We start from the raw sequence: 25,771 nt of genomic DNA on the forward strand, positions 1-25,771 counted from the left end.
TACAAAAACATGAAGAGGGTGTCTGGGGGAAATTACAAAAAGGCAAAATGGGTGTTTGGTCACTTTCTTTACTTTTAAACTGTTTCATTCATAACATCTATATTTTATTTTCTTATTATTTTGAAAAGTGTATTTACTTTTGAAAGAGAGAAAGAGCTGGGAAGGGCAGAAAGAGGGAGGGAGAGAGAGAGAGAGAGAGAGAGAGAGAATATCCCAAGCAGGCTCCATGCTGCCAGCCCAGAGCCCAATGCAGGGCTTGAACTCATGAACTGTGAGATGGTGACCTGAGCCGAAATCTAGAGTCAGATGCTTAACCGACTGAGCCACCCAGGCGCCCCAGCATCTATATTTTAATTAGGCATTTTGAATTAAAATTAAACTCTTATTATTTGAATTGTGGGGAATGGCAAGTGATGGGGAAATATTTTGAGGGGTGTGGGAAGGCAAAACAACTTTAGCGGTGTCCCTCAACTCACACCGAGTCAGAGACCTACTCGGACCTTCAGGAATTCCAAGGCTTCCAGGAACACACATAGCCATTCTCTCTACATAAGCAGCTTTTTCGGCTCGCTATGCCACATGTGGTCTATTTCACGACTTAGTATTCTCTATAATACACTGTAAAATATTTCTATAAATAAGTTTTAAAATCAGAAACTAGAAATTTTAGCCGGACCACCATCATATAATCCTTTTGGGGTGAGGTCTAGAAACTTTTCTAGGTTTTTTTTTTTTTTTTTGTTTGTTTGTTTGTTTTATGTGATGAAAGGCTTGCCGTGGGCAGGGAGGCAACAAAGCCTAACCTGGGAATGAGGCTGTATGTCTACAGTTTGAAGACCACATGAATCACATGCCAAAAGTCTGAGAACCAGGCAGGCAGAGGACAAAAGAATAAAAGGCAAGAAGAAGTGACTAGGACGTAAAATGGAGCATTGTGGCACCCCTTGGGACACAGCAGGAGAAACACAACAGGGTAAAGCCTCATTTAACCCACGGGTACCTCTGATGACTCCAATTCTTATCCTGCCTCTTTCCTTTAGATGAAATGAACTATTTGACCATATTCCTACTTTGTCCCCTGGATGCTGATCGACTTCTCTTTTCTTTGGCATAGCTTTTTCACAAACAGAAAAGCATTCCTCCTGGGATGAAAGCATTCATAAAATCTGAAGATCAAGGGTTTAAAGGGTAGGAAAAGCTTGCAGCCTGGATTTTAGAGTTGGATGTCATTAGTAGATGGCAGTTGAAAATATGAAAGTGGATGGATGTGTTTGCCTGGGGTAAAAATGTAGGGGGAGCAGACACCAGACCAAGGACTTTGATAGCTTTTTGAATTACTTTCTGCGAGAAATTTATGTTACTGCAACAAGTCCCTGGAAATACCAGTTGAAGGCTTTCGAGAGACCACCAGCATAGAACACTGTTGGACAAAAGCCTAGACTACTTGTCATTTGAGACCACTTAAAATTGATCAGCATCCTATAGGCTTTTAGGGTAAGCAAGTGTTTAAAAAGTCCAAAACTTTCAGCTCTCCTCCTACTAAAACGGAGATTGCAGAAGCTTATGCATCTCCTAAAGCCAAAGTGTTCTAAATTTTTATTTCATTTTTTTGGATCACTTTAATGTCTTTCGGCTACTGCAAAAGTTTATAAAAACAGAGTAATTATCTACAATTTGAACATTATGTCATTTTAGAAGGGACTATTTCTTAATGATTTTCATTCTTTTTTGTCTCTACGTTATATGAAACAGAACCATATTATTCTTGGATTGAGAGCCCACTTTTCTTTTTTTTTCTTTAAAGAGAGCTAGCAGGGGGGAGAAAGCTAGCTAGTGGGGGAGAGAGAATCTTAAGCAGGCTCGACACTCAGCGTGGAGCCTGAGTAGAGGCTTGATCTCACGACCATGAAATCACGACCTGGGCCAAAATCAAGAGTCAGAGGTTTCAGTGGTGGAACAGCAACATGTATTTAATTGCTAGTTTAGCCTTGCACCTTCCTGGAGCCATTCCTAGAACGCTTCCTCCTCCATTAACTCCATTCCCTTTGTGTTCATAAGAAACCCTGGCCTAGATCTAACTTTGCAAGTATGCCACGTTGGATTAAAATGATCAACGACTGTGTCACTTTCCTCCATCACAGTTCCTACCGGCAAAAGAGTATGTTTACTAAACAGAGAACCCAGCACACTTTAGGTGCTCCATTTCAGATTTTTATACTGCTTTTTATTTCTTTTGAGAAAGAGAGAGAGTGCGGGGCGGGGGGTGGTGCAGAGAGAGGGAGAGAGAGGGGATCCTAAGCAGGCTCCATGCCTTCAGCACAGAGCCTGATGCGGGGGCCCGATCCCACCAACTGGGAGATCACAAACTGAGCCGAAATCCAGAGTTGGAGGCTTAACCGACGGAGCCACTCGGGTGCCCCCAGGTGCTCCATTTAATGTTTGGAAAGACAAACGAACGCACAAGATTTAAGTGGTTTGATTGACCTTTTTCTTGAGGAATGAAAAAGAGGGATGATAACATTTTTTTTTTCAAATTTGTGGATGAAAAGAACCTAAGCCTAGTGGGCAGTAAAATAAGACCAGAAAGTGTGAGGCTAAAGGCCTCATCCTAAGCAAAACTTGAAGCGAGTAGACACCTTCATGGTGAAATGCTCTGATTTTCGTCATGTGCTGCATAACAGCTTGGGTTTCTCACAATTGGTTTGGCTCTTGGGAAATACTCAAATGTGTTTCTGAGGAAAAAAAGTGGAGTTGTGAAGCTTTAGGCCACATTCTAAGATAACTGCCATTGTTTTTTATATTTAATTGGCTCGTATTTCTAATGGCAGGTGTCAGGAAATAGCACAGAAGCTCCATGTAAAAGCTCCTGATCTCACTCCGTGGTTTCCCATCACTGTGTCCAATAGTATCATTAAATCGGACTTTGAAGTCAGCTTTCATAGAGATCCCTATTTGCTCAAATAAAAGGTGGATCAAAAAGCTCATTATCCTGTATGTGGAACTTCATGCAGCTAAAATCACATATGAATATATCCTAGTCAGTGCTAAGTATTCAGTAGATAGCTCCCAACATTCTATTGCAAAATCCCCATGGTTAATTCCAAAATTTGAATGCCTCCACTTAAAATAACTTAGTAGGCAGGTCTTTTAAGAACATAGGGCAAAAAGTTGCTTTTTAAATGGCCCTCTCAAAAAAAAAAAAAAAAAAAATGGCCTTCTCTGGAATAGAGGGAGTTCTTTGTTACTCTTTTACCTCATTTACTTCTTCCATCAAAGACTTTGTGGCTTGGAAAATGTCTCCTAATTTAAGGAAAACTGTGGTAGTCTTTTAAAATTATGGTAATTAATTTGAATAAATATATATTACATACACACACACATTCAATCAGAGTTCCTGACAAAGTTCTTCATACAGCTAGAACTTGTCAAAGTCGGGGCGCCTGGGCAGCTCAGTCGCTTAAGCGTCCGACTTCGGCTCAGGTCATGATCTCACGGTCCTCGAGTTCGAGCCCTGCGTCGGGCTCTGTGCTGACAGCTCGGAGCCTGGCGCCTGCTTTGGATTCCGTGTCTCCCTCTGTCTTGAAAGGAACAATCCAAATGACTGCCCTGCCTTAGTTTAAAGCTAGGTTCTCTTTTCTGCTTATTATGGATCTTTGATAAGAAATACAATTGCTGAGAAGTCTGTTTTGCTTGCTGTTTGCTACGAGCATTGTGAGGCCTTTCCTGAATGTAACCCGCTGTGTAGTAGAATGGGTTGTAAACCTTCCTAAATGTAGTCTGATAGGTAATGGAATGAGTGATTGTACATAAACTAACCGGCATTTCTCGCTTCTGTAAACCTGCTTGCTTAGCACATTCCTCACCTACCCTACCCCCTTCCCCCTTCCCCCTTTTTCCTCCCGCCACAAGTAACGGACAAAGCCTTCCCGCCAAAGGACAGACAAAGGACGCCCAATCAGAGAACAACAAATGTCCTTACTTTAAAATCAACTAATCAGGCCCCTCATAATTTGAAACCTCCCCTGTGCTATTTGTCTCTGTCTATAAAAACGCTGTACCAACCCTGATCGAGGCCTCTTGCGTCACCGGCGACGAGTGCGCAGAGGACCAGGTTCGAACCTGCAATAAACGACCCTTGCCGCTTGGCTTTGACTTAAGGCTCTGGTGGACTTTTGTGGGAGGTTTCGGAACTTCGGGCATTACAGTCTCTGTTCCTCCCCTGCTTGCACTCTGTCTCTCTCTGTCTCTCAAACATAAGTAAAGATTTTTTTTTAATGAAAAAAAAAAAAACCTTTGTCTTTAAGAAAAAAAAACTTGTCAGAGTGGTTATAGTTGCCCTCAAATTTGAATAATTCCATCAGTGAGTCAATGCTTAGCCTGGTAGGAACTAACCCATAAAATTAGACAAATCTAAGTCAAGTGTGCCTTGCTAGCCAGGAGCCAGATACATCACCCGAATTGTCAAAGGCAGTGTAGCAATCAATTCTCCTCCTGATTGGAACCCATTGTACTCCCTCTGGATATAACACCTTGCATTCTTTTCTATTCTTTGATTCCATGTAAACGAAAGCTTCCTTTTTCTTGGGTGCACTGATGATGAAAACTGGGGAAAAGGCAGATGATTCCGAGGGACATCTCGACTATGATCTAGACAGGTATCCTCAGACGCTTGTTGGTTAATGCTGAATAGCCAGGCAACATCGAAAAGTCAGAGAAAAAAAATATACCAGAAGTAACTCACTCGAGGAGAGGAAATGGGAAACTAGGCCTTGGTAGTTGTATTAATATGCAGGTCTGCACTTCTCCGTTGCCTAATGAAGACTGCTGAATGCTCTCCGTTACCTAATATGGGCTTTCTCAGTCCTTCCACTGCTGCCTCACGTTTTCCACCGCTTGCCAGATCGCCTTGAGTCCCTCTGTGACTAATATGGGCTGCCACACACACACACACACACACACACACACACACAGAAGGGACTATGGGGTCATATCGAACTATGAGATATGAGTTAATTAGGTGATGAGAGCTAGATAAACTGCTATCAAAACTCGCTCCTGTGGGATGGGCCAATATGTAGTATATAATTGATAATATTCTGGATTAATTTCTAGCCAGGTTGGTCTCTGTCTATCACCAAGGCCATGACTGTACTGGAAAGTTCTGCTAGGAGCATCTAGTTTTATGTAAAGGTTGCACTAACACATAGAGTATCTTCAGCTTCTTACCAGCTACCGATGTCCGGGATGCCTATTTGCCCTTTGGCATAATGCATTGGAAAAATAAGGAAATATTAGGGGAAATTAGAAATGTAATTAGCCAAAAACACCAGAGAAGTAAATGCTAATGCTTATATTCTCCATCAGTGTGAAGAGTGTTCAGGGGCACAAAAAGTCCACCAGTTATGACGACTTGAGAAGTCTTGAGAAAATGTGTAAAGAATGAGTGTATTTACAGTCATGAGAATAAAAGACACAGCATGGGGAATGCAGTCAACAATATCGTCATAGTGTTGCAAGGTGAGCACAGGGTAAGGTTCAGAGATGCCGACTCACTAGGTTGCACACCTGAAATTAATGTTACATGGTGGATCAACTACACTCAGATGAAAAATTGTTGAGAAAAGATTGGGTAGGTGTAGAAGATGGCTGCCAACAAAATCTTACTCTATTCAAATCCAGTAATCCTGCAAAACTTAATGTTTCTAACATCAAAATCAAAATCAGAATCTTTCCCGGACTGCTTCAAAAGGTTTTTTTTTTTTCCTTTTTTAACATTTATTTATCATTCAGAGACCGAGAGAGGCAGAGCATGAGCATGGGAGGGGCAGAGAGAGAGGGGAAGACAGAAACCGTAGCAGGCTCCAGGCTCTAAGCTATCAGCACAGAGCCCGACGCGGGGCTCGAACTCACAAACTGCGAGATCATGACCTGAGCCGAAGCCGGACGCTTAACTGATTGAGCCACCCAGGCGCCCCCAAGAGGTTTTAATGGGAAAAATATGGTATTCCATTGTCCAAACAATAAACTCCAAATTCACTTGGATTTTTAAATTCCAGGCGCGTTGTTGTCTGACATCTTCTTACCTGTTCTAACTTCCCCTAACACTGACGCACTCAATATTCTTTCCACTCAGGACTAGTTTCCCTGATCATAGCATGTATTCTTAAATTTCCGTTCGTTTTTAAGTCATTCCCACTGCCTGGAATGTCAAACCCCACTCCTTCCCTGGCTGTCAAAATCCCAGTCATACTTTAAGAGCCCTCTTGAATGTCAACTCTCTTGGCAAGCATCTAGAATAGTGTTTTCACACAGTAGATCCAAAGTGAATATTATTCAAATGAATACATAAATGAATGAGTGAACGAGGCTTCTGAGCTGATATATTCCTCTCAGAATTTTGTGTATACTTCTCATTTAGCAACTCTCAAATATTATCATGGTGGAATGTATATAAGCATATAAATATATCTATAAATATAAATATTTATATATAAATAGAGCATATATGTATATATACTATACTATATTATACTCTACTATAATATATGTTTTATCGTACAAAGTAAGTGTCCCACCTAATACTAGTTAGTATTGGGAATGAATGTACCTACTGCTGAAGTCAAGTCTATAATACTTACTTCTCTTCATTTAATGAGTTATTTGTAGTCTCTTTTAGACATTGAAAAGAGTTTACTTTTCCATCCATTATGGTAGGAAAGATATGTACCCCCAAATTTCAAATATCCCTTAAGAAAAGAAGAATCTTTGTAATTAAAAGAATTATTTTTATTTTTCGAGGGAAGGGAGGGATTCTGAAAGACTACTGAACCTATGGCTCATGCCAACCATTTGTAACTCATAAGCGGTGATATAAACCATGCTAGTAAATGCCAAAAGGTTCATAAGGTTGTGATTTACCTCACTGTTTATCTAAAGAATGTCGTATTGATGGAGAACTTAGCACATTAAAACCAAAGTTTTGTGTCCTTGAAATTCATTAATAGCAACTTTGAGCTTCAAGAGAATGCCATTTGAGTTTGATACTGTCTCAATGAGTCCCTCCTTGACCATGAATCCTTAGTCACCCCTCTGTTTTGCCTCACTTGACATTTATTGTATATTTTTCACCTGGTCCAAACTGCTCTGCCTTGTTTTTTGTTTTTGTTTTTATCTCTTTCTGTAAATATTGAGGGTAGGGTTTGCGTCATATCTCTTTGTCACTTGTGTCTAGGCATCAGAACATTTGAAGGGGAGAAGAATAAGGATAGTACAACGCTTATGCTCTCTCTCTCATTCTGTTGTGCTTTTAATACAAACGTAATAGCGAGAAGCTGGCATGGTCAAAGTTTAAGTATAATTTGGGGCACCTGGGTGGCTCAGTCGGTTGAGCATCCAACTTCAGCTCAGGTCATGATCTCGCAGCTTGTGACTTCGAACCCCACGTCAGGCTCTGTGCTGACAGCTCAGAGCCTGGAGCCTGCTTCGGATTCTGTGTCTCCCTCTCTCTCTAACCCTCCCCTGCTCATGCTATCCCTCTCAAAAATAAATAAACGTTAAAAAAATTTTTTTAAGTTTAAGTACAATTTATGCTGTATACATAATACTGTAACTTAGAACAGAGAGATAATTTTAAATATAATTGATTCAATGCTACACAGTGCTAGGGATTTGAACAATGCTCTCCTCTTGTGGAGAGGAAATCTATATTATTTTGCTTGTTTCTTTTTAAAATTTTTTTGACATTTGTTTATTTTTGAGAGAGACAGAGCATGAATGGGGGAGGAGCAGAGAGACAGGGAGACACAGGATCCAAAGCAGGCTCCAGGCTCTGAGCTGTCAGCCCAGAGCCCGACGTGGGGCTCGAACCCATGAGCCTTGAGATCATGACCTGAGCCGAAGTGGGATGCCCAACCGACTGAGCCACCCAGGCGCCCCAAGGAAATTTACATTATTATAATAATACATGCTATGCATTGTTTAACTTTATAGAAATAACTATCAAAGTATTTGATTCAATAATTAACTACTTCACTTACAGCAGATGTTTCTTAATATTTTAGAAGTCAAGGGCTTAGAAACACAAGGTAGATTTGTGCAGAGTGAGAAAGTTGTTTTCGGTGCTAAGATAATATCGCCTTTACTATGACCAACAACAGCATATTATACAAGCACCGTTCAAAATTTCTCTTTGCGTAGGCAACATACTACTGGCCTGACACGTCAATCAAAACCTTTATGTATCCTTGTGTTCACATTCCAATTTACAAATTATGAAATGGGGGCACCTGAATGGCTCGGTCTTGATTTCCACCCAGGTCATGATGTCACTGTTCATGAGATTGAGCCCCGCATGGGGCTCTGTGCTGCCAGCGTGAGCCTGCTTGGGATTCTCTCTCTCCCTCTGTCTCTGCCACTGCCTTGCTCTTTCTCTAAACAAACAAACAAATAAATACATAAATACATAAATAAATAAATTTTAAAAAAATTGCTTAAATGGAACTGAAGACTCTAGTCATCGAAGGTCCATGTTGAAATACACGCATCTTAGGAAAAGAATTAGATCATTTCCTGACACTAAAACCCCCAGCGCTGTGAATTTGTCAGGTTAATCAGCTCCTGGCAACATCAGGACTTTGTTGTTGTTGTTTTTAACATTTATTTATTTATTTGGAGAGACAGAGAGAAAGAGCACGAGCAGGGGAGGGTGAGAGAGAGAGAGAGAGAGAGAGAGAGAGAATCCCAAGAAGGCTCCGTATTGTCAACACAGAGCCTGATGAGGAACCTGATCTCACGGTCCCTGAGATCATGGCCTGAGCTAAAATCAAGTGTCAGATGCTTGACCGACTGAACTACCTGCGCACCCCCCAGGGCCTTGGTTTTGAAAGAATGCAGTCTGGATCAATGGTCACACCCTGGATGTAGACTCCACTCCTGGCTCTCATAGTGCTTACCTTTGTGTTTTGAAAGTAATCAGTCAAGCTCACTGAGCCTTAGTTTCCAAGTCTGTAAAATGAGGGAGCTGAGCGATTTGAATTTTAAGGCCTTTTTTTTTGATTCTCAGACCCTGGATGTACTCTGGATGTAGGCCTCCTAATTATCTGAGGAATGTAGAATTGTCCAAACCGTTCTGTCAATCTCACTGAAATCGTATTCACAGGGCAAAGCTAATACTAACATTATTAATCTGCAGCAAAAAATAACTCTCAGACCCGCTCAAAATCGTATGAAGGAAACAAACAATCTGACCAAAATTTGGTTAACCGTTTCAAATAGGTGCTTTGCTAAGACCGCTATTTTAGTGGATGCATACCATAACGTTCGGTAGAGGAGACAAGAGCAAAGTTCATTTTACTATCGTGTCCCGAGGGGACATTGCTTGTCCCTTCTCCCTAACGATGGTTCAGTCCCCATATCCTAGGAATTATCCTTTTTCATATATACTGTTCGGTGTTGCAGCCAGGTGCACTATTCATGAGAACAACCTCATTCCAGTCTGACTGGGAGTATTTAGCTTGATTAATATGTATTGCCAACTTCTCAAGTGAGAACATTTAGGGAACAATGTGCTCTTCTGAAGCCACTAAACTCTATTTAATCCCAATAGCATGACATGTAATTTATTCTTTAATTCACTTAAGGACAAGAAGTAAGAATCTAGGGGTGCTTTTCACCCTTGGATGTTTAATTTATATACATGGTAGCTTAGGTTAGAAACTCAGGGAAACTGAACTCTTTATAATTAGGAAACTATATTAAAATTATAAGAACATTATATATATATTTTTAAACACTTGTTTTAAATGTTTATTTTTGAGAGAGAGAGAAAGAGCACGAGTGGGGGAGAAACAGAGAGAGGGGAAGACACAGAATCCGAAGCAGGCTCCAGGCTCTGAGCTGTCAGCACGGAGCCCGACGCGGGGCTCGAACTCACGGACCGCGAGATCGTGACCTGAGCCGAAGTCAGACGTTCAACTGACTGAACCACCCAGGCGCCCCTATAAGAACATTATATTAAACGGTCTTCACCAGAATTTATCTGAGGCCAACTACAGGTGCATTCGAGCAAAGAGGGTCACAATTCGACAGGAAAGAGAACAGGGTCAAGGGTGACACAGGATTTCTGGCTCCTGGGCTAACAATCATTAGTTTGGCCATCATAAGCGTATCACCCTCTCTGGTTGTCAACGGAAGGGAAAGAAAAAAGGAACACTTGCTTGCAGGAGTGGCACTCACGTTATCACCATACCTCGTAGCTGAGAATAGTGCCACTACTTCCTCGATCTACCTCTGTGTGTCACTGTACGTATTTAATGGTACAAAGGGCTCAAGCTTTGGAGTCAGACAGAGCTAGGCTGTCATCTAAACTCTACCACTTTGCAGCGAGGACAGTTTTTCAATCTCTTCGAGCCTCATTTTCTTTATTTTAAAAATAAAGCTAGGGGGCGCTTGGGTGGCTCAGCCGGTTACACGTCTGACTTCAGCTCAGGTCATGATCTTGCAGTTCATGAGCTCAAGCCTCGCATCAGGTTGGCTGCTGTCAGTGCAGAGCCTGCTTTGGATCCTCTGTTCCACCACTCCTGCCGCCCCATGCCACCCCCCTCCTCCGGCCCCTGTCCCTCCCTGCTTGTGTTCTTTTTTTCAAAAATAAATAAACATTAAAAGAAAAAAAAAAAGATAGGGCACCTGGGTGGCTCTGTTGGCTAAGCTTCCAACTTTGGGTCAGGTCATGATCTCGTGGCTCATGGGTTCGAGCCCCACTTCCGGCTCTGTGCTGACAGCTCGGAGCCTGGAGCCTGCTTTGGATTCTGTCTCCCTCTCTCTGCCCCTCCCCCGTTCGTGCTCTGTTTCTTTCAAAAATAAATAATAAACATTAAAATAATATTCAAAAAATGAAGCTAATTATACCTAACTTGTCACAGCACTGGGTCACTGGTACAAATAATAATAATTAAGTGAGATGCCATATGCGAAAGTGCTTGTAAAATTTAAAGGTGTATTAATTTAAATTTATAAGGAAGAGTGTTAAGTAGTATGCTTATATTATGGAATTTCCAGTTTTTTATCTGTGCTATTGTCACTGTCTTTAGAATTGTCAACTATTGGTTTTGCTGCTTTCCTATTTTTATTATCTTTTAAAATATTTGCTTCATATCTTCTTCTGAAACATTTAGCAAAGAATGAAGAGACACCTAGAGGTAAGAGGAGTATGTGTATTGGGATGCGGGGAAGAGGTGAGCAGCTAAGGCCTTCAGAAATCTTGGCCATAAGTGAAATAATACTATTCTTTTTTTTTTTTTTGAGTAAGACAGTTATTTTTTTAATTTTTTTTAAAGTTTTATTTATTTTTGAGACAGAGAGAGACAGAGCATGAACAGGGGAGGGAGAGAGAGAGAGAGGGAGACACAGAATCTGAAACAGGTTCCAGGCTCTGAGCTGTCAGCACATAGCCCGATGCAGGGCTCAAACTCACGGAGTGAGAGATCATGACCTGAGCCGAAGTCGGACGCTTAACCGACTGAGCCACCCAGGCGCCCCAATACTTTTCTATTTTTAATAAATCTGTGTAAGTAGTCCTTTGAGGCATCAAAGTTCAAGATATAGGGAGACAAAAAAATTTATCAGTTGGATTTAAAGTGACGACATACTGGTCTGACCAAAACAGGATAGTCTTTTTAAATAACTTATCTGATTGAAGTCTTATAAATTACAAGTCATACTCTGGAATAAGATAATAATGAAAGTAAACTAAAGGAAACCAACTAATTTTGGCTTTTGTATCAATAATCTAGTCTTCCTTGGGGCACCTGGGTGGCTTAGTCGGTGAAGCGTCCGACCTCAGCTCAGGTCATGATCTCGAGGTTTGTGAGTTCGAGCCCCGCGTCGGGCTCTGTGCCGACAGCTCGCAGCCTGGAGCCTGCTTCGGATTCTGTGTCTCTGTCTCTCTCTGCTCCGCTGTCCTGCCCTTTGCAGTCCGTTTACAGATCTACAAAGAAGTGAAGTTTAAGCCTCTCTGAAAGTAACATAATGACTCTGAAGCAGCAGGAATTAGCACTTGAATCCGGGGATATCTGTCTGCGAGGATCGTTTGTAAATAAGCTTTTTCGGCTACCTATGCTTGTCTAACAGTCTTAACTATTCGACAATGGACTTGCACCTTCCAGGTCTGTTGCACAGAGGATATACATGTACAATATCCAGTCCTGAATTGCTAGGTATTTATTTTTAGTGTTTCTAAGTTGTTTGAGTCGGACTTCACGAATATATTTCTTCGACAAATCCAGGAAGTTTCCTGTGGCTTTTGTCTCGCTGACACTTAAGCTTTATGCAAACGAGAGTTTTTATTGTGGCAAAAACGAGCGAATCAGACCTCTAGCATTTATCGTTATCTCCCGGGCGTTTATAGCTACTTACTACTAGCCAAAATTCTCTTACGGTAAATAAACTTCTTAAGATCCTCGTGCGGAGGTCGCCAAATTGATCTTTATAAGCCAGAGAGTATTTTCATCATAGGAGGAAAATTCGAGGGTTCTTAACCGGGAAATGAGACTCTCAGTCTGCACCACAGAGAAGAAAGATCCCTCCAGTCTGGAGCATGGAGTGTTGATCCTTGGTGAGTTGGTCCGCTTGATATGAGGCCAGAATAGCCTCTTAACATTTCAAAGAGGTGTGGCTAACCTAGACAATAAATTGAAGAAGGGCACGTCTTTAGAATATCACCTGATTAGATTCTGCTGCCTAAAAGAGACAGCCATAAATTAGTGCAAACGTGGCAGGGGTTTATTATTATTTGCGTCTGGCATAAGCAACAAAACACATATCTAGGGGGCGCCTGGGTGGCGCAGTCGGTTAAGCGTCGGACTTCAGCCAGGTCACGATCTCGCGGTCCGTGAGTTCGAGCCCCGCGTCGGGCTCTGGGCTGATGGCTCAGAGCCTGGAGCCTGTTTCCGATTCTGTGTCTCCCTCTCTCTCTGCCCCTCCCCTGTTCATGCTCTGTCTCTCTCTGTCCCAAAAATAAATAAACGTTGAAAAAAAAAATTAAAAAACAAACAAACAAACAAACAAAAAAAACACATATCTAGGAACAAGGGGTAGGCATCTGAGCTATGTAACTTTGGTGTTTGCTACATTAGTGAGGATGCCTTAAGGTTTTGCTATTTTCATGTTGTTTTCTCGTTTAAGGAGTAAAGCATAGAATGAAATTGTCAGGAACAGAAACCAAATACTAGGGACACCTGGGTGGCTCAGTGGGTTAAGCGTCTGACCCTTGGTTTCGGCTCAGGTCACAATCTCACGGTTCATGACTTCGAGCCCCACATCCGGCTCCGTGCTGACAGTGTGGAGCCTTCTTGGGATTTTCTCTCTCACACTTTCTCTGTCCTTCCCCTGCTCACTCTCTATGTCTCTCAAAATAAATAAAGAAAGAAACTAAAAAAAAAAAAAAAAAGCAAATACTAAAATCGATCAATCAATCGCCATCAAGTAATCTTGTACAGGCATCATTAACAAAGTACCATACGTGTGTATACACACACACACACACACACACACACACACACACACATACGGATACTCCCAATTCCCTCTCACCATTTTATTTCACTTCACAGCACTTATTACCATCTCACTTTATATTTTACCCTTTTATTCATTATCTATCTCCTCCCATGAATATAAGCTTCATGCCTGTTATTTGAACTTTTCGAGCCACAGTGATTGGGAAAGCGCCTGATGCAAAGCAGGTACTTATTATGTATTGGTTGAATGAGTTCAAGCCCCACATCAGGCTCTGTGCTGACAGCACAGAGCCTAGAGCCTGCTTCTAATTCTGTGTCCCCCTCGCTCTCTGCTCCTCCCCAGCTCGTGCGCTCTCTCTCTTTCTCTCTCTCAAAAATAAACATTAAAACAATTCATCTCTCAATTATCCATGTATCTATCTAATCTATCCATCTATCTTGTATCCTATTACACAATACATTCTCATAAAATAGAAAATTAGTTTGTCTATAATGAACTGGCTCAACTCAAATGTTGCCGAACCTAAGTGGTTCAGTGGCTGGAATTCGGAGAATTTTTTTGTTTTTGTAAAACATCTCAATGTAATGCCACTTTTGGACTTTCTCCCCTTCACACATTTAATTCAGTAGTTATGGAGATCCATATCACTAAACATATTCATATGGTATAAAAGCAACCCTGTTTCAAACTCACTGTTAAGACAATAGAATGGGTTGAAGGAATAAGGCCTTGGAAAGACGCGGAGGTAGATATTTACATTTAGAACTCCATAGATTATTTCTTAGGCTCTAACACAACTAAAGAACAAAAAAGTGTAGTAATGTCCCTCACAAACTTATAGTCACTCAATCCCTGGACTATCACTTACAGTCTATCCAGAATACTTCATCACTGATAGTATATTAAGAATAAACTTGGGGTGCCTGGATGGGCCAGCTGGTTAAGTGTCCAACTCTGGATTCTGGATCGGGTCACGACCTCACAGTTTGTGTGTTCAAGCCCCATGTCTGGCCCTGCGCTGACAGAGCCTCTCTGTCTGCCCCTCTCCTGCTCGGGCTCACTCTCTCTTTCAAAATAAATAAATAAACTTAAAGAATAAACTAAGCAACTTAATTTATGCAAAATGTAGCCAAAATATAAGTGCTTAGAGGGACAGACATAATTCAGCATTGTTCAAAAGACACTTTGGGGTGCCCGGGGAGGCTCAGTCGGTTAAGTGTCCAACTCTTGGTTTTGGCCCAGATCACGGTCTCACTGTTTTGTGAGTTCAAGCCCCGCGTTGGGCTCTGAGCTGCCAACATGGAACCTGCTTGGGATTCTCTGTCTCCCTCTCTCTCTCTACCCCCCCCCCCCCATTTGCCCTGTCTCTCTCTCAAAATAAATAAATAAACTTAGACAAGAAACCAGCAAAAGACACTTTAAGGGCCTGCAGATAAATGTAAAAACTTGATAGAAAGCAAAATCCCTAGAAAATAAACATTATTTTATAATAGTGGTAGGTAATACGTCTACACGGCTTGCTGTGTGCCAGGCACTATTGTAGGTGGTTTATTTACTGTACTCTTTAGTTTTTAAATTATGTGAAGTACATACTATATCAACCATATCCTCATCCTCCAAACTCTTACCTACACACAAGAGAAGAGGCTCCTACTACTGTCTTATTGTCCTTGGTTGTGGGTGTGCCTAGCAATACTCATTTTTGTGACCTCCATGTTGTATAATTTTTGTTGCAGTTTATTTGTTTTGAGAGAGAGAACGAGAGAGTGCAAGGAGGGGAGAGGCAGAGAGAGAGGGGGGACAGATAACCCCAAGCAGGCTCCGCGCTGTCAGCACAGAGCCCGATGTGGAGCTCGATCCCGCGAACCGTGAGATCACGACCTCGGCCAAAATCAAGAGTCCGGCGCTTAATGGACTGAGCCACCCCGGCGCCCCCACACTCTGTAATTTCTAAGCTAGAAGCTCACTGTTTAAATTCTGAGAGGTTCTTGGCATTTTTTAAATCTCATCGCTTGAGATAACTTCTAATTAAGATCACTAGTAATTATAATTGCTGATCGTTATTTTCTTGCTGAGAAAAGCCTGCAACAGGTTGGCCTCTTTTTCAGTTGATTCCTGAAAAAGAATTAATGACATTTTTAAAGCCGTTAGTTTCCAATAAGAAGCTGCATTACGGGCAGGATCCGAGTTAACGCTGTGTAGGGTTAATGCAACACGGGGGGATGTTCGGTGCCTTGTAAGTGTGAAAAACATGATGAAGCATGAATCATAAGTCTCTTGTGTAGTAACAAAATAACAACTACCCTAAAATATTTGGCATCCTGTGGCACAGTTAGAATCTTAAATAGTTCTCCATTTTAATTACCACAAAAAGGATAATTAAGCGGTTTCAAAATCTTTCTTACCCAACTCTCCCTGGGCCAAAAGTCTGAAGAAAAGAATTTTCTTCTTGAGAACATGTCACTGAAGGGGAAGTCACAGTTTTCTTAAGAACTGTAATTTTTCTAATGTTCTTCTAAGAATAAACCATGGCAAATGTGCTTGGAAAAGACTGACATTAATAAAGTCATTTCCTCCCCAGATGTAAGTTAAAGTAGCCAAATGACAACTTGAATTTAAGCTACAACCACAACTTCCCCCCAAATGACCCTGATTTTGTCCTGTCTCTACCTCAGTTCATCTGAATTAGGAAGTATTTATACTGACAAAGCATAAGATGTCGTTAGAATCTAAAAATTAATAAAGATTTACAGGGCCCCTGGGCAGCTCAGTCGGTTAACCATCTGACTCCTGGTTTCAGCTCACAGTTCATGGGATCGAGCCCCATGTCCAACTCTGCGTTGACAATGCAGAGCCTGCTTGGGATTCTTTTTTCCTCTCTCTCTGCCCCTCTTGCGTGTGCACACTCTTTCTCTCTCTCTCTCTCTCTCTCTCTCTCTGTCTCAAAATAAATCAATAAGCATTTAAAAATAAATTAATGAAGATTTACAATTAGTCTGAAGGTGGGGGCGAGGAAATGGAGGGGCAGGGATGGGGAATTACTTGGTTTTCTCCTCGTTTTATTAATACTATTGGGCGAAAACTGCAAAACTGATCCCTGAACTGCAACGGAATTCTTTCATCCTCTAAACTCTCATTTAAACACAAAACATGCGGACGAATTAGTTTCCGCATTATGCCAGGGGATATTTGGGGTCTTTAAAATTTGCTTTGAGAGGCAGTTTAAGATGGTGGCACGGGAAGAGCCCGCATCCACCTTCTCCCACGGATACAACGAATCTATAGCTACATATGGAAAAATTCCCTCTGGAAAGGACCTGAGAACCACCGGAGCAAGCTGCTCCACAGCGAAGGATAAAGAGGTCACATCAAGATGGGTAAGAGAGGCAGAGACGCGGTCTCACCAAAGGCCCTACCCATGGCACTGCAGCCCAGAGCTGGGAGGGATCTCCCAAATATGAAACTTTTCCCGGAAGGGTGAGGGGTTTGTGCCCCACATCAGGCCCCCCCAGCCCTTGAGATCTACACCAGAGAGACAAGCTCCGGCCACGTCTGGTTTTAAAAGCCATGGGGGGGGGGGGGGGGTAGCGCCTGGGTGGCTCAGTCGGTTAAGCTTCCGACTTCAGCTCAGGTCACGATCTCGAGGTCCATGGGTTCAATCCCCGCGTCGGGCTCTGTGCTGACAGCTCAGAGCCTGGAGCCTGTTTCGGATTCTGTGTCTCCCTCTCTCTGACCCTCCCCCGTTCATGCTCTGTCTCTCTCTGCCTCAAAAATAAATAAACGTTAAAATAAATAAATAAATAAATAAAAGCCATAGGGCTATGGAAAACAGACACTCCGCTCTTAAAGGACTCGCACGCAGATGCACTCGCCTTGGGACCCAGCGCAGAAGCCCCAGTCGGAAAAGCACCGGAGCCATATGTGAAGAAGGTTTGTTTGCTGGTCTTAAAATGTCTGGTAGAAGGGCAGGAGCCTGTTGGAACTCTCTCCAGGAACAGAGATATTGGCAGAGCCCATTTTGCCACTCTTTTTTGTTTTGTTTTGTTTTTTCACTGCTGGCCCCCGGTGGTGTTCCCTACTACCTTGCCTCAGCCAGCCAGCAAGACACCCTCCCTCATGCATCACTCGAACAGCCTCCCCTCAAAAAAAAAAAAAAAAAAGAAAGAAAAAGAAAAACCGGCCAGGGGAGTGCCCCACCCGTGTACCACTCCACGTGGGACCTAGCGGATGCCCCTTGAATGACTGACTCCAGTGGCTAAGGGGAGTTGCACTTCTGGACCTTATGGTTCTGAAACAACTGGAGAGACAATTCTTTGCACACTGCCACCCCAAGGGCACGGCACAGACAGCTGGCGGAAGCCCCCCCCCCCCCCCACCGTCTTCGTGTGAAAAAACGCCTATCTAGTTGATCTGGAGCTCCAGCGTAAGGGGCAGACTCCAGGCTTCCCACGCATCTGAAGGCTACAGAAGTGCTCGTAAGGAAGATAGGCTGGGGGTATGATGCCGTCTTCGAGCTTTCACCTGGCCTCATGAAAACGCACTGGTACCCCTAAAAAAGGGGCTCATAGACTCACCTGGAGCCCCGAATTTTGCACCTGTCATGAAGGATCGCTCTGTCTGGGGGCCAGCAGGGTCTATGATTGCGGACCCCCAAGACCATATATATTTGCATACCTTAAAAGCTGCTGAGAGTCTAGCTTCCGGTCAGCCTGAAACGAGGTACTAACTGAGGTCCCTCCCTCTGGAGCACCCACAAGACTTGGCACAACCTCAACAGTTGGGAACTCCCGAGAAAATCAGGCTACTCAGATAATTATAAAGGTTTCAAGAGACAGCCAAGAACTAGGGCAAGGTTAAATGATAAGGCACGTCTCCACGGGGCCACTCTTGCAAGACTGGGGGAGATACCCATTTTGCCTAATACATAGAAAAAAAAAAAACCTCAAGGATACAAAGATAAGTAATTTACCTGATAAAAAGTTCAAAGTAACAGTCGTAAAGATGCTCACTGAACTCTGGAGAATGGATGGGCACCAAGAGAATTTCACCAAAGAGAAAACACAAGAAAGCACCACATGGAAGTCACAGAACAAAGAATACCATCAACGAAATGAAAAATACAGTAGAGAGGTTCAACAGTAGACTTAGAGGGAGCAGAAGGTAGAATCAGCGAGCTAAAACACAGGGCAGTGGCACTCAACACAGAAGAGAGGCAAAAAAAAAAAAAAAAGAATTTTAAGAAGTGATGATAGCTTAAGGGATCCATTTTCAACGCCAAACAGAATAACATTCACATTATGGGGGTCCCAGGAGGAGGAGAGAGAAAGGGGCAGAAAACATCTCGGAAGAAATAATGGCTGAAAATTCTCTAACGTGAGGAAGGAAACAGACATCTAGGTTCAAGAAGCTCAGAGAATTCCAAACAAGACGAACACAAAGAGACCCACACCAAGCCATGTTATAATTAAAGTATTGAAAGTTAAGGATAAAGAGAGAATCTTTTTTTAAAAATTTGTAATGTTAATTAATTAATTACTTTATTTATTTATTTATGTAGAGTACAAGTGCACAAGTGGGGCGGGGGCAGAGAAAGAGGGAGAGCGAGAATCACGAGCGGGCTTCACCCTGTCAGCACAGGTGCTCAATCGAGCCGTGAGATCATGACCTGACCTGAGATCGAGGGTTGAACGCCTAACCGACTGAGCCACCCAGGCACCCCAGAATAAAGAGAATCTTAAAAGCAGCAAAAGAAAAACAAGGCCAGAAGGGAGCAGTGTGATATATTCAAGGTGCTGAAAGAAAAAAAAAAACTTAGCACCAAGAATATTCTACCTGGTATGGTTATTATTCAGAACTGAAAAAGAAACAAAGAACTTTCCAGACAAACAGAATCTAAAGGAATTCATCAACACTCAACTGGCCTTACCAGAAATGTTCAAGGGGCTTCTTTAAGCTGAAAGGCAAGGGCACTTATTAGTAACAAGAAAATATATGAAAGTGTAAATCTCTCCGAAAAAAAGGTAAATACACAGTTAAGGGCAGTGAATTAATGACTTGTAAAGCTAGCAAATAGTTTAAAAGGCAAAAGTAATAACAATAACTGTAGCTACAGTAATTAGTTAAGGAATACACATAAAGATGTAAAATGTGACTCTCAAAACAAAACACGTGGACAGAGTAAAAATGTAGAGTTCTGAGATGCATTCGTACTTAACCTGCTACCAACCAAAATAGATTGTTCAACACCTAGACGGTTATGTATGAGCCTTATGGTAACCACAAAGCAAAAACCCACAGTGGATACACAAAAGAAAATGAGAAGGAATCTCAGCATAACACTATAGAAAGTCATCAAACCACAAGAAAAGAGAGCAAGAGAAGGAGAAAGGGGCAGAGAGGAACTACGTAAACAGCCAGAAAAGAATTACAATGAGTACATACCTATCGATAATTGCTTGAAATATCAATGGATACAGTTCTCCAATCAAAAGACAGAGACAGCAGATGAATTGATTAAAAAAACCCAGAAAACACAAGACTCATCTATATGCTGCCTGTAAGAGACTCACTTCAGATGTTAGGGACCCACAGAGACTGGAAGTGAAGGGATGGAAAAAGAGGTTTCATGCAAATAGAACCCAAAGTAAATTAGGGGTACCTATACAGAGATCAGACAAAATAGGCTTTAAAACAAAGACAACAAAAGACAATGATGGACACTATACATGATGATAGAGGGGTCAATCCACTAACAAGTTATGATATTTTAAAATATTTATACACCCAATGTGGAAGGACTTAAATACACAAAGCCGATACTAACAGACATAAGGGGAGAAATTGACAGTGATACAAAAATGGTAGGGGACTTTAAAACCCCATTTATATCAATGGATAGATCAAGCAGACAGAAAATTAATGGGGAAACATAGACCTTAAATTATACATTAGACCAAACAAATAGATATATAGAGAACATTCCATTCAAAAGCAGTGGGATACATTCTTCTCAAGTGCACATGGAACGTTCTTCAGGACAGATCACATGCTAGGCCACAAAACGAGCCTCAATACATTTAAGAGTAAAATCATATCAAGCATCTTTTCTAACCACAATGGTATGAAACCAGAAGTCAATTACAAGAGAACTCGAAAAACTGCAAATACAACACGGACGAATCTGGAGACCATTATAACTGAAGGAAGCCAGACATAGAAAGCCAATGCCATATGGCATCACGGATAAAGATTTAACACATATATATTATGTATATTATATATTATACCCTGCACTGGAATATTACTAAGCCATAAAAAAGAATAAAAATGTTCCGTTTGCACCAACACGGATGAGCCTAGAGGGTATTATGCTAAGTGAAATAAGTCAGACAGAGAAAGACAACTGTCATCTGACTTCCCTTATATGTGGAGTTAAGAAAAAAAATAAATGAGCAAACAAAACAAAAACACTGTGTGATTCCATTTACATGAAGCTCAAGAACAGACAATTTAGCGATTGTGAGAGAAGTCAAAACAGTGATTATCTCTTGGGGCATGGTGCTGGTTATTGATGGGGTTGTGGCATAAGATACTTAGGTTGCTAGTAACGGTACATTTCAATCTGGACCGATGGGGGAAACAAAGGCAAGAAAAATGTTGAAATTAAATTTCCCTACAGCTCGCAGCCCACGGACAGACACCTGAAGCACCAAGAGTGTGACCTTCCTCAAGAAACTCATGACTGCCTTAGCGCCTTAACGTTTACGTTTTGTTAAAAACTAGAGGTAACCTTATCTTGACAGCAGCAGGCTAAGATCCTGAAAGCCTTGCTTTCGAATTCCTTAGAAACTTACTTTATCTCTACCCCCCACTCCCTCAACAAATCTAAAATAAATGATCAGCCCCCCTCACACTTGCCGGTGTACCTCTTTCTGCCCACGGGCCCTGTCCCTGTGCTGCAACAAAATCCCCTTTTTGCACCAAAAAACTCAAGAATTCTTAGCCATTTGCTCACAAACCCCACTTCAAATTTCATCATGGAGGGTGGTTACAGTTGTGTGCATATAAATGTGTGTTAAAAAGAGTACTGATCGGGGCACCTGGGTGGCTCAGTTGGTTAAGTTTCTGACTCTTGTTCACAGCTCAGGTCACTATCTCGGGGTTTGTGAATTGGGCTCTGTGCTGACAGTGCAGAGCCTGCTTGGGATTCTCTCTCTCTCTCTCTCTCTCTCCCTCTCTCTGCCTCTCCCCCGCTGGCGCTGTCTCTGTCTCTCTCAAAACAAATAAATAAACTTAAAAAAAAAATAAAGGGGTGCCAGCGTGGCTCAGTCGGTTGAGAGTCCGACTTCAGCTCGGCTCATGATCTCGAAGTTCCTGGGTTTGAGCCCTGTGTCAGGCTCTGGGCTGACAGCTCAGAACCTGGAGCCTGCTTTGGATTCTGTGTCTCCCTCTCTCTCTGCTCCTCATTAGCTCATGCTCTCTCTCTGCCTCTCAAAAATAAATATATGTTAAGCATTTATTAAAAAGTAAAATATTAAAAAAAAATACTGCTCTATACAATTAAGATTTTTGCACTCACTGTAGAAGTGTTATACCTCAAAACAAAATAGTACTCCCCTAGAAATACAAATTATCTAGTGGAATATGATAAGAAGACATAGAAAAAAAGAATACACACCTAAAAAGATTTTAAAGAACTTTATTTTGGGAATAATTTCATACACAGAAAAGTTGCAACGATAATAGAGATTTCATATATTCCCATCCAGTTTTTCACATTGTTCATATCATATCTTACCATAATACATTTGTTAAGTCCAGTAAACAAATATTTGCACATTAAAACAAATGGGGGAAAAAAAATGAACTCAAAATGGATGAAAAATTTGAATGTAAGACCAGAAATCATAAAACTAGAAGAAAATATAGGTGATAAGTTCCTTGACAATATCATTTTGTCATTTCTGACTATAGAAGTAATGGCAACAAAAGCAAAAATAAACAAATGGGACCACATTAAACCAAAAAGCTTGTGCACAGTTAGATAAGGAACCATCAAGCAAAATAAAAAAGGAACCTACTGAATGGGAAAAGATAAACTTGCAAATCATAGATCTATGAAGGGGTTATTATCAAAATAGTTAAAGAACTCCTATTACTCTACAACAACAACAACAAAAACCCAAGCAATGTGGTTCAAAAGCAAGCAGAACAGAATATTCTATTCTGTGGGAATAGACCTTTTCCCACCGAAGCATACAGATGGCCAACAGGTGCATGGAAAGATGCTCAGCATCACATATCATTAAGGACATATGACTCAAAACTACAGTGAGCTGTCACCTCCCAATTGTCAAAACGGCTATTATCAAAAAGACAAAAAATAACAAGCGTTGGTTGGTAAAGATGTGAGATCATCATGTCATACGCACAAAACTAATGTCGTACCTCACTTTACACTGCAATTAAAAAAAAAAATTAGCTTTGATGTGTTCATTTCTGCATGGAAAGAAAACTCTGGCTCTGAAACATTAGACAAAGGTAGCACCTTTTGGACCAAAACTGCACAGCGATTTTGTAACTTTCTTTTTCCAGATTTTTTAACTCAGTTCAATCGCTTATACTTGAGATGATTTCGCTCAGGCATTTGTAAATTTTTTATTCCTTTTTTTTTTTTACCCCATACCAACAGGTAGATCTTTCTGACCTGGGAGATCACACAGAGATTTTTGTTCCCCATTTTTTCACGACTTGCTTGTCATCCTTCCCTATTTTCTACTTTCTTAAAATCCAAAGATACAATTCTGAAGGAAATTTCTCTGCGTGTAGAAATTGATGCATTGTGTCTACTTATTTGTTTCCATGAAATTTTGGAAGGCTCTTTCAAAAACGGATGGGTTTGTGTTGTATGGAATCCTCTGGGTGATCGGGCCTAGGATATATGGTTTACTCTCATTTGGGGTATAGGCCTACTCAGCAAAAGATTATTTTTTTTAAGATACCAAATAAATAATACTTTAATTTTGGAATACTCTCATTTTCCCCTGGAATATAACACTTGATCAAATAATTCAGTTATTGTATCTTTTACAGTATACTGACATATTGCACTTAAAAACAAAACAAAACAAAACCTAACCGTAAACTCGAAGATACCGAATGAATCATGTTACCTATAAGTGCCAACAGTATTATTCTGTCATGCTGATTTCAACTACATTTCTTTAAAAAAAAAGGGGGGGGGATGATATCAGCATTGATAACATAAAGGATTTCCGAATACACAAATGTAGGATTTCCATAACAATTCAAGAACTAAATGGGGCTCAACTCCAAGTACAAACGTTCACTTTCTATTCAAAACGACAGCACGCGTCTTGGACACATTTGTTGCTGCCAATAAATCCTACAGTCCATTCTCTAAAGCGTTTTTAAAAATCTAGGTTTGTCATAGTGTCTTTTGAGGGAAGAGGCAGGGTTAAGGGAAGCTAAGTGTTGTATGTGATTCCTCCAGTTCTCAAATTAGAGTGCTCGATTTCATCTAAAGTTTTCGGATACCACTAGTGTGTTTCCATCATCTTGGAATTGCCTTTCAAAGTTTTATGTCTTCCTGTGATATTTTCATGGACTCAGTTTTAATTCTTGCAGAACATACATTTTAAGGATACACAGCATTTTAAGAAACCAAGATTATATCCAAACGTATTATAGAGCCACAGAATAAAGTGGTTTGGAACTAGAACAGTACAAGAAGAGAACAGCTCGAGGTACACAGATAAAACACAGTTAATAATTTGGGGGAAAAAGGCTTACTTTCTCTCCATTCTGCACATTTTCTCCCAATCTCCTTAAAGGCGCTTTGGGCAATATTTTTCACAAGTTTACCAAAACTAGAGCAAGACTAATTTCCTTTTTATACAAAAAATAAGTAGCAGGCTGTTCCGACATAGGAATTTTTCGGTTTTGTGTGTGTGTGTGTGTGTGTGTGTGTGTTATTTTTGTTTGTTTTTTGGTGTTTTGTGGGGGTTTTTTGGTATTCTGTAAAAGTTCATTTGACGGTCTCTCTTTTTTTTTTTTTTTTTCAAACTCACAGTCCATTAAATTCTTTCCCTCCCTTCTTCTGGCAAACTTGTAACATCCCTTTTATATCCTTTACCAGTATTAAGCAAAGAAACCAGTCTACCTTTTTGCTCTCTCCGTTTCGGCCCCCTGCCCCATTCTTATTTTGACTCATTTTTTGAAGTGCCACGTACGGCTAGTTATTACTGCTGTAACTGTTACCTGACAGTAACATACCCCGGATGAGGGTTTTGATGGGGGTTTTACCTACCAGGTGGATGAAAAATAACTGCTCTATGACTGCGGAGGACACGGTGCGGAAGGAAGGGAGGCGAAGCAAAAGCTTTCCGAATCGCGTTGGTTGGTCGTTGTACTGGTTCCTAACGTATTGCTCCAGGGCGCACTGGGACTTCTCCTGCAAGCTTTCCACTTGCGCCGCATCGGAGAGACCGCTGGCGTCTGAAGTGAACAGGACGATGGCCTTGAGGCAGCTGTACTCGGTGGGGTCGACTTGCAGAGCTTTGAGCTTCTCGGTTTGCTCTTGGAAGATCCGGACGTTGTCCATAAAGACAGCAACTTGGTCCGAAGACATGGGCGTGTTGTGTAAGCAGGTCGAGGCCAGGAACGGGACCACGTGGAGTGGCATGGGGCACCGCGCCCAGTTCAGCATGAACAGCTCGCACCAGGTAAGGCGAAGCATGGCCACCTGGTCGCTGATTGGCAGGGCCGGGAAGAAGGGTATGTTCCGGGCCCATTCCACGGCGCCGAAGAGCATCCGCGCAGCCTGTTCGCAAATGTCCTCGAGGCTGAGGATGGTGTTGGGCGGTGTGAACTGGCAGCCTGACCAAGGCAAGGGGTTGGGCTCTGCACTGAGGAGCAGAGAAACATACCCAGACAGGTTCGGATAGCAGTCGGAGGGTTGCCCGGTGGTCAGCGCAGATGGCCCGTGGGCTGGCTGGGTGAGCGGTCTCCTGTTGCTTTGCACTGCCTCTGGTTTCATACCGACGTCGAGGCACTTTCTGAAGCGGCAGTACTGGCACCGTTTGCGACGGTGCTGATTGACGCGACAGTCTTGGTCGCCTTGGCATCTGAAGCTCAGGTTCTTCGCCATGCTGCGCTTGAAGAAGCTCTTGCAGCCCTCGCACGTGAACTGGCCGTAGTGCTTGCCGCTCGACTTGTCCCCGCACACCACGCACTC

At 41.8% G+C, this 25,771-nt stretch overlaps 2 protein-coding genes across 3 annotated transcripts in view; both read right to left on the minus strand.

Annotated features, from left to right (window-relative positions):
- Nucleotides 1–25,771, minus strand: part of HTR2C (5-hydroxytryptamine receptor 2C) — a 294,529-nt gene that overhangs the window by 85,350 nt on the left and 183,408 nt on the right. The gene's annotated exons all lie outside the window — the stretch shown is intronic.
- Nucleotides 24,520–25,771, minus strand: part of LOC121025698 (COUP transcription factor 2-like) — a 1,980-nt gene continuing 728 nt past the window's right edge. The window contains 1 exon segment of the mRNA XM_040468369.1: nucleotides 24,520–25,768. Coding sequence (XP_040324303.1) covers nucleotides 24,602–25,768 — 1,167 coding nt within the window. The 3' untranslated portion in view covers nucleotides 24,520–24,601.

The sequence above is a fragment of the Herpailurus yagouaroundi genome, unplaced genomic scaffold (assembly GCF_014898765.1).
Source record: "Herpailurus yagouaroundi ecotype Mexico unplaced genomic scaffold, PumYag 67700, whole genome shotgun sequence".
NCBI lineage: Eukaryota > Metazoa > Chordata > Mammalia > Carnivora > Felidae > Herpailurus > Herpailurus yagouaroundi.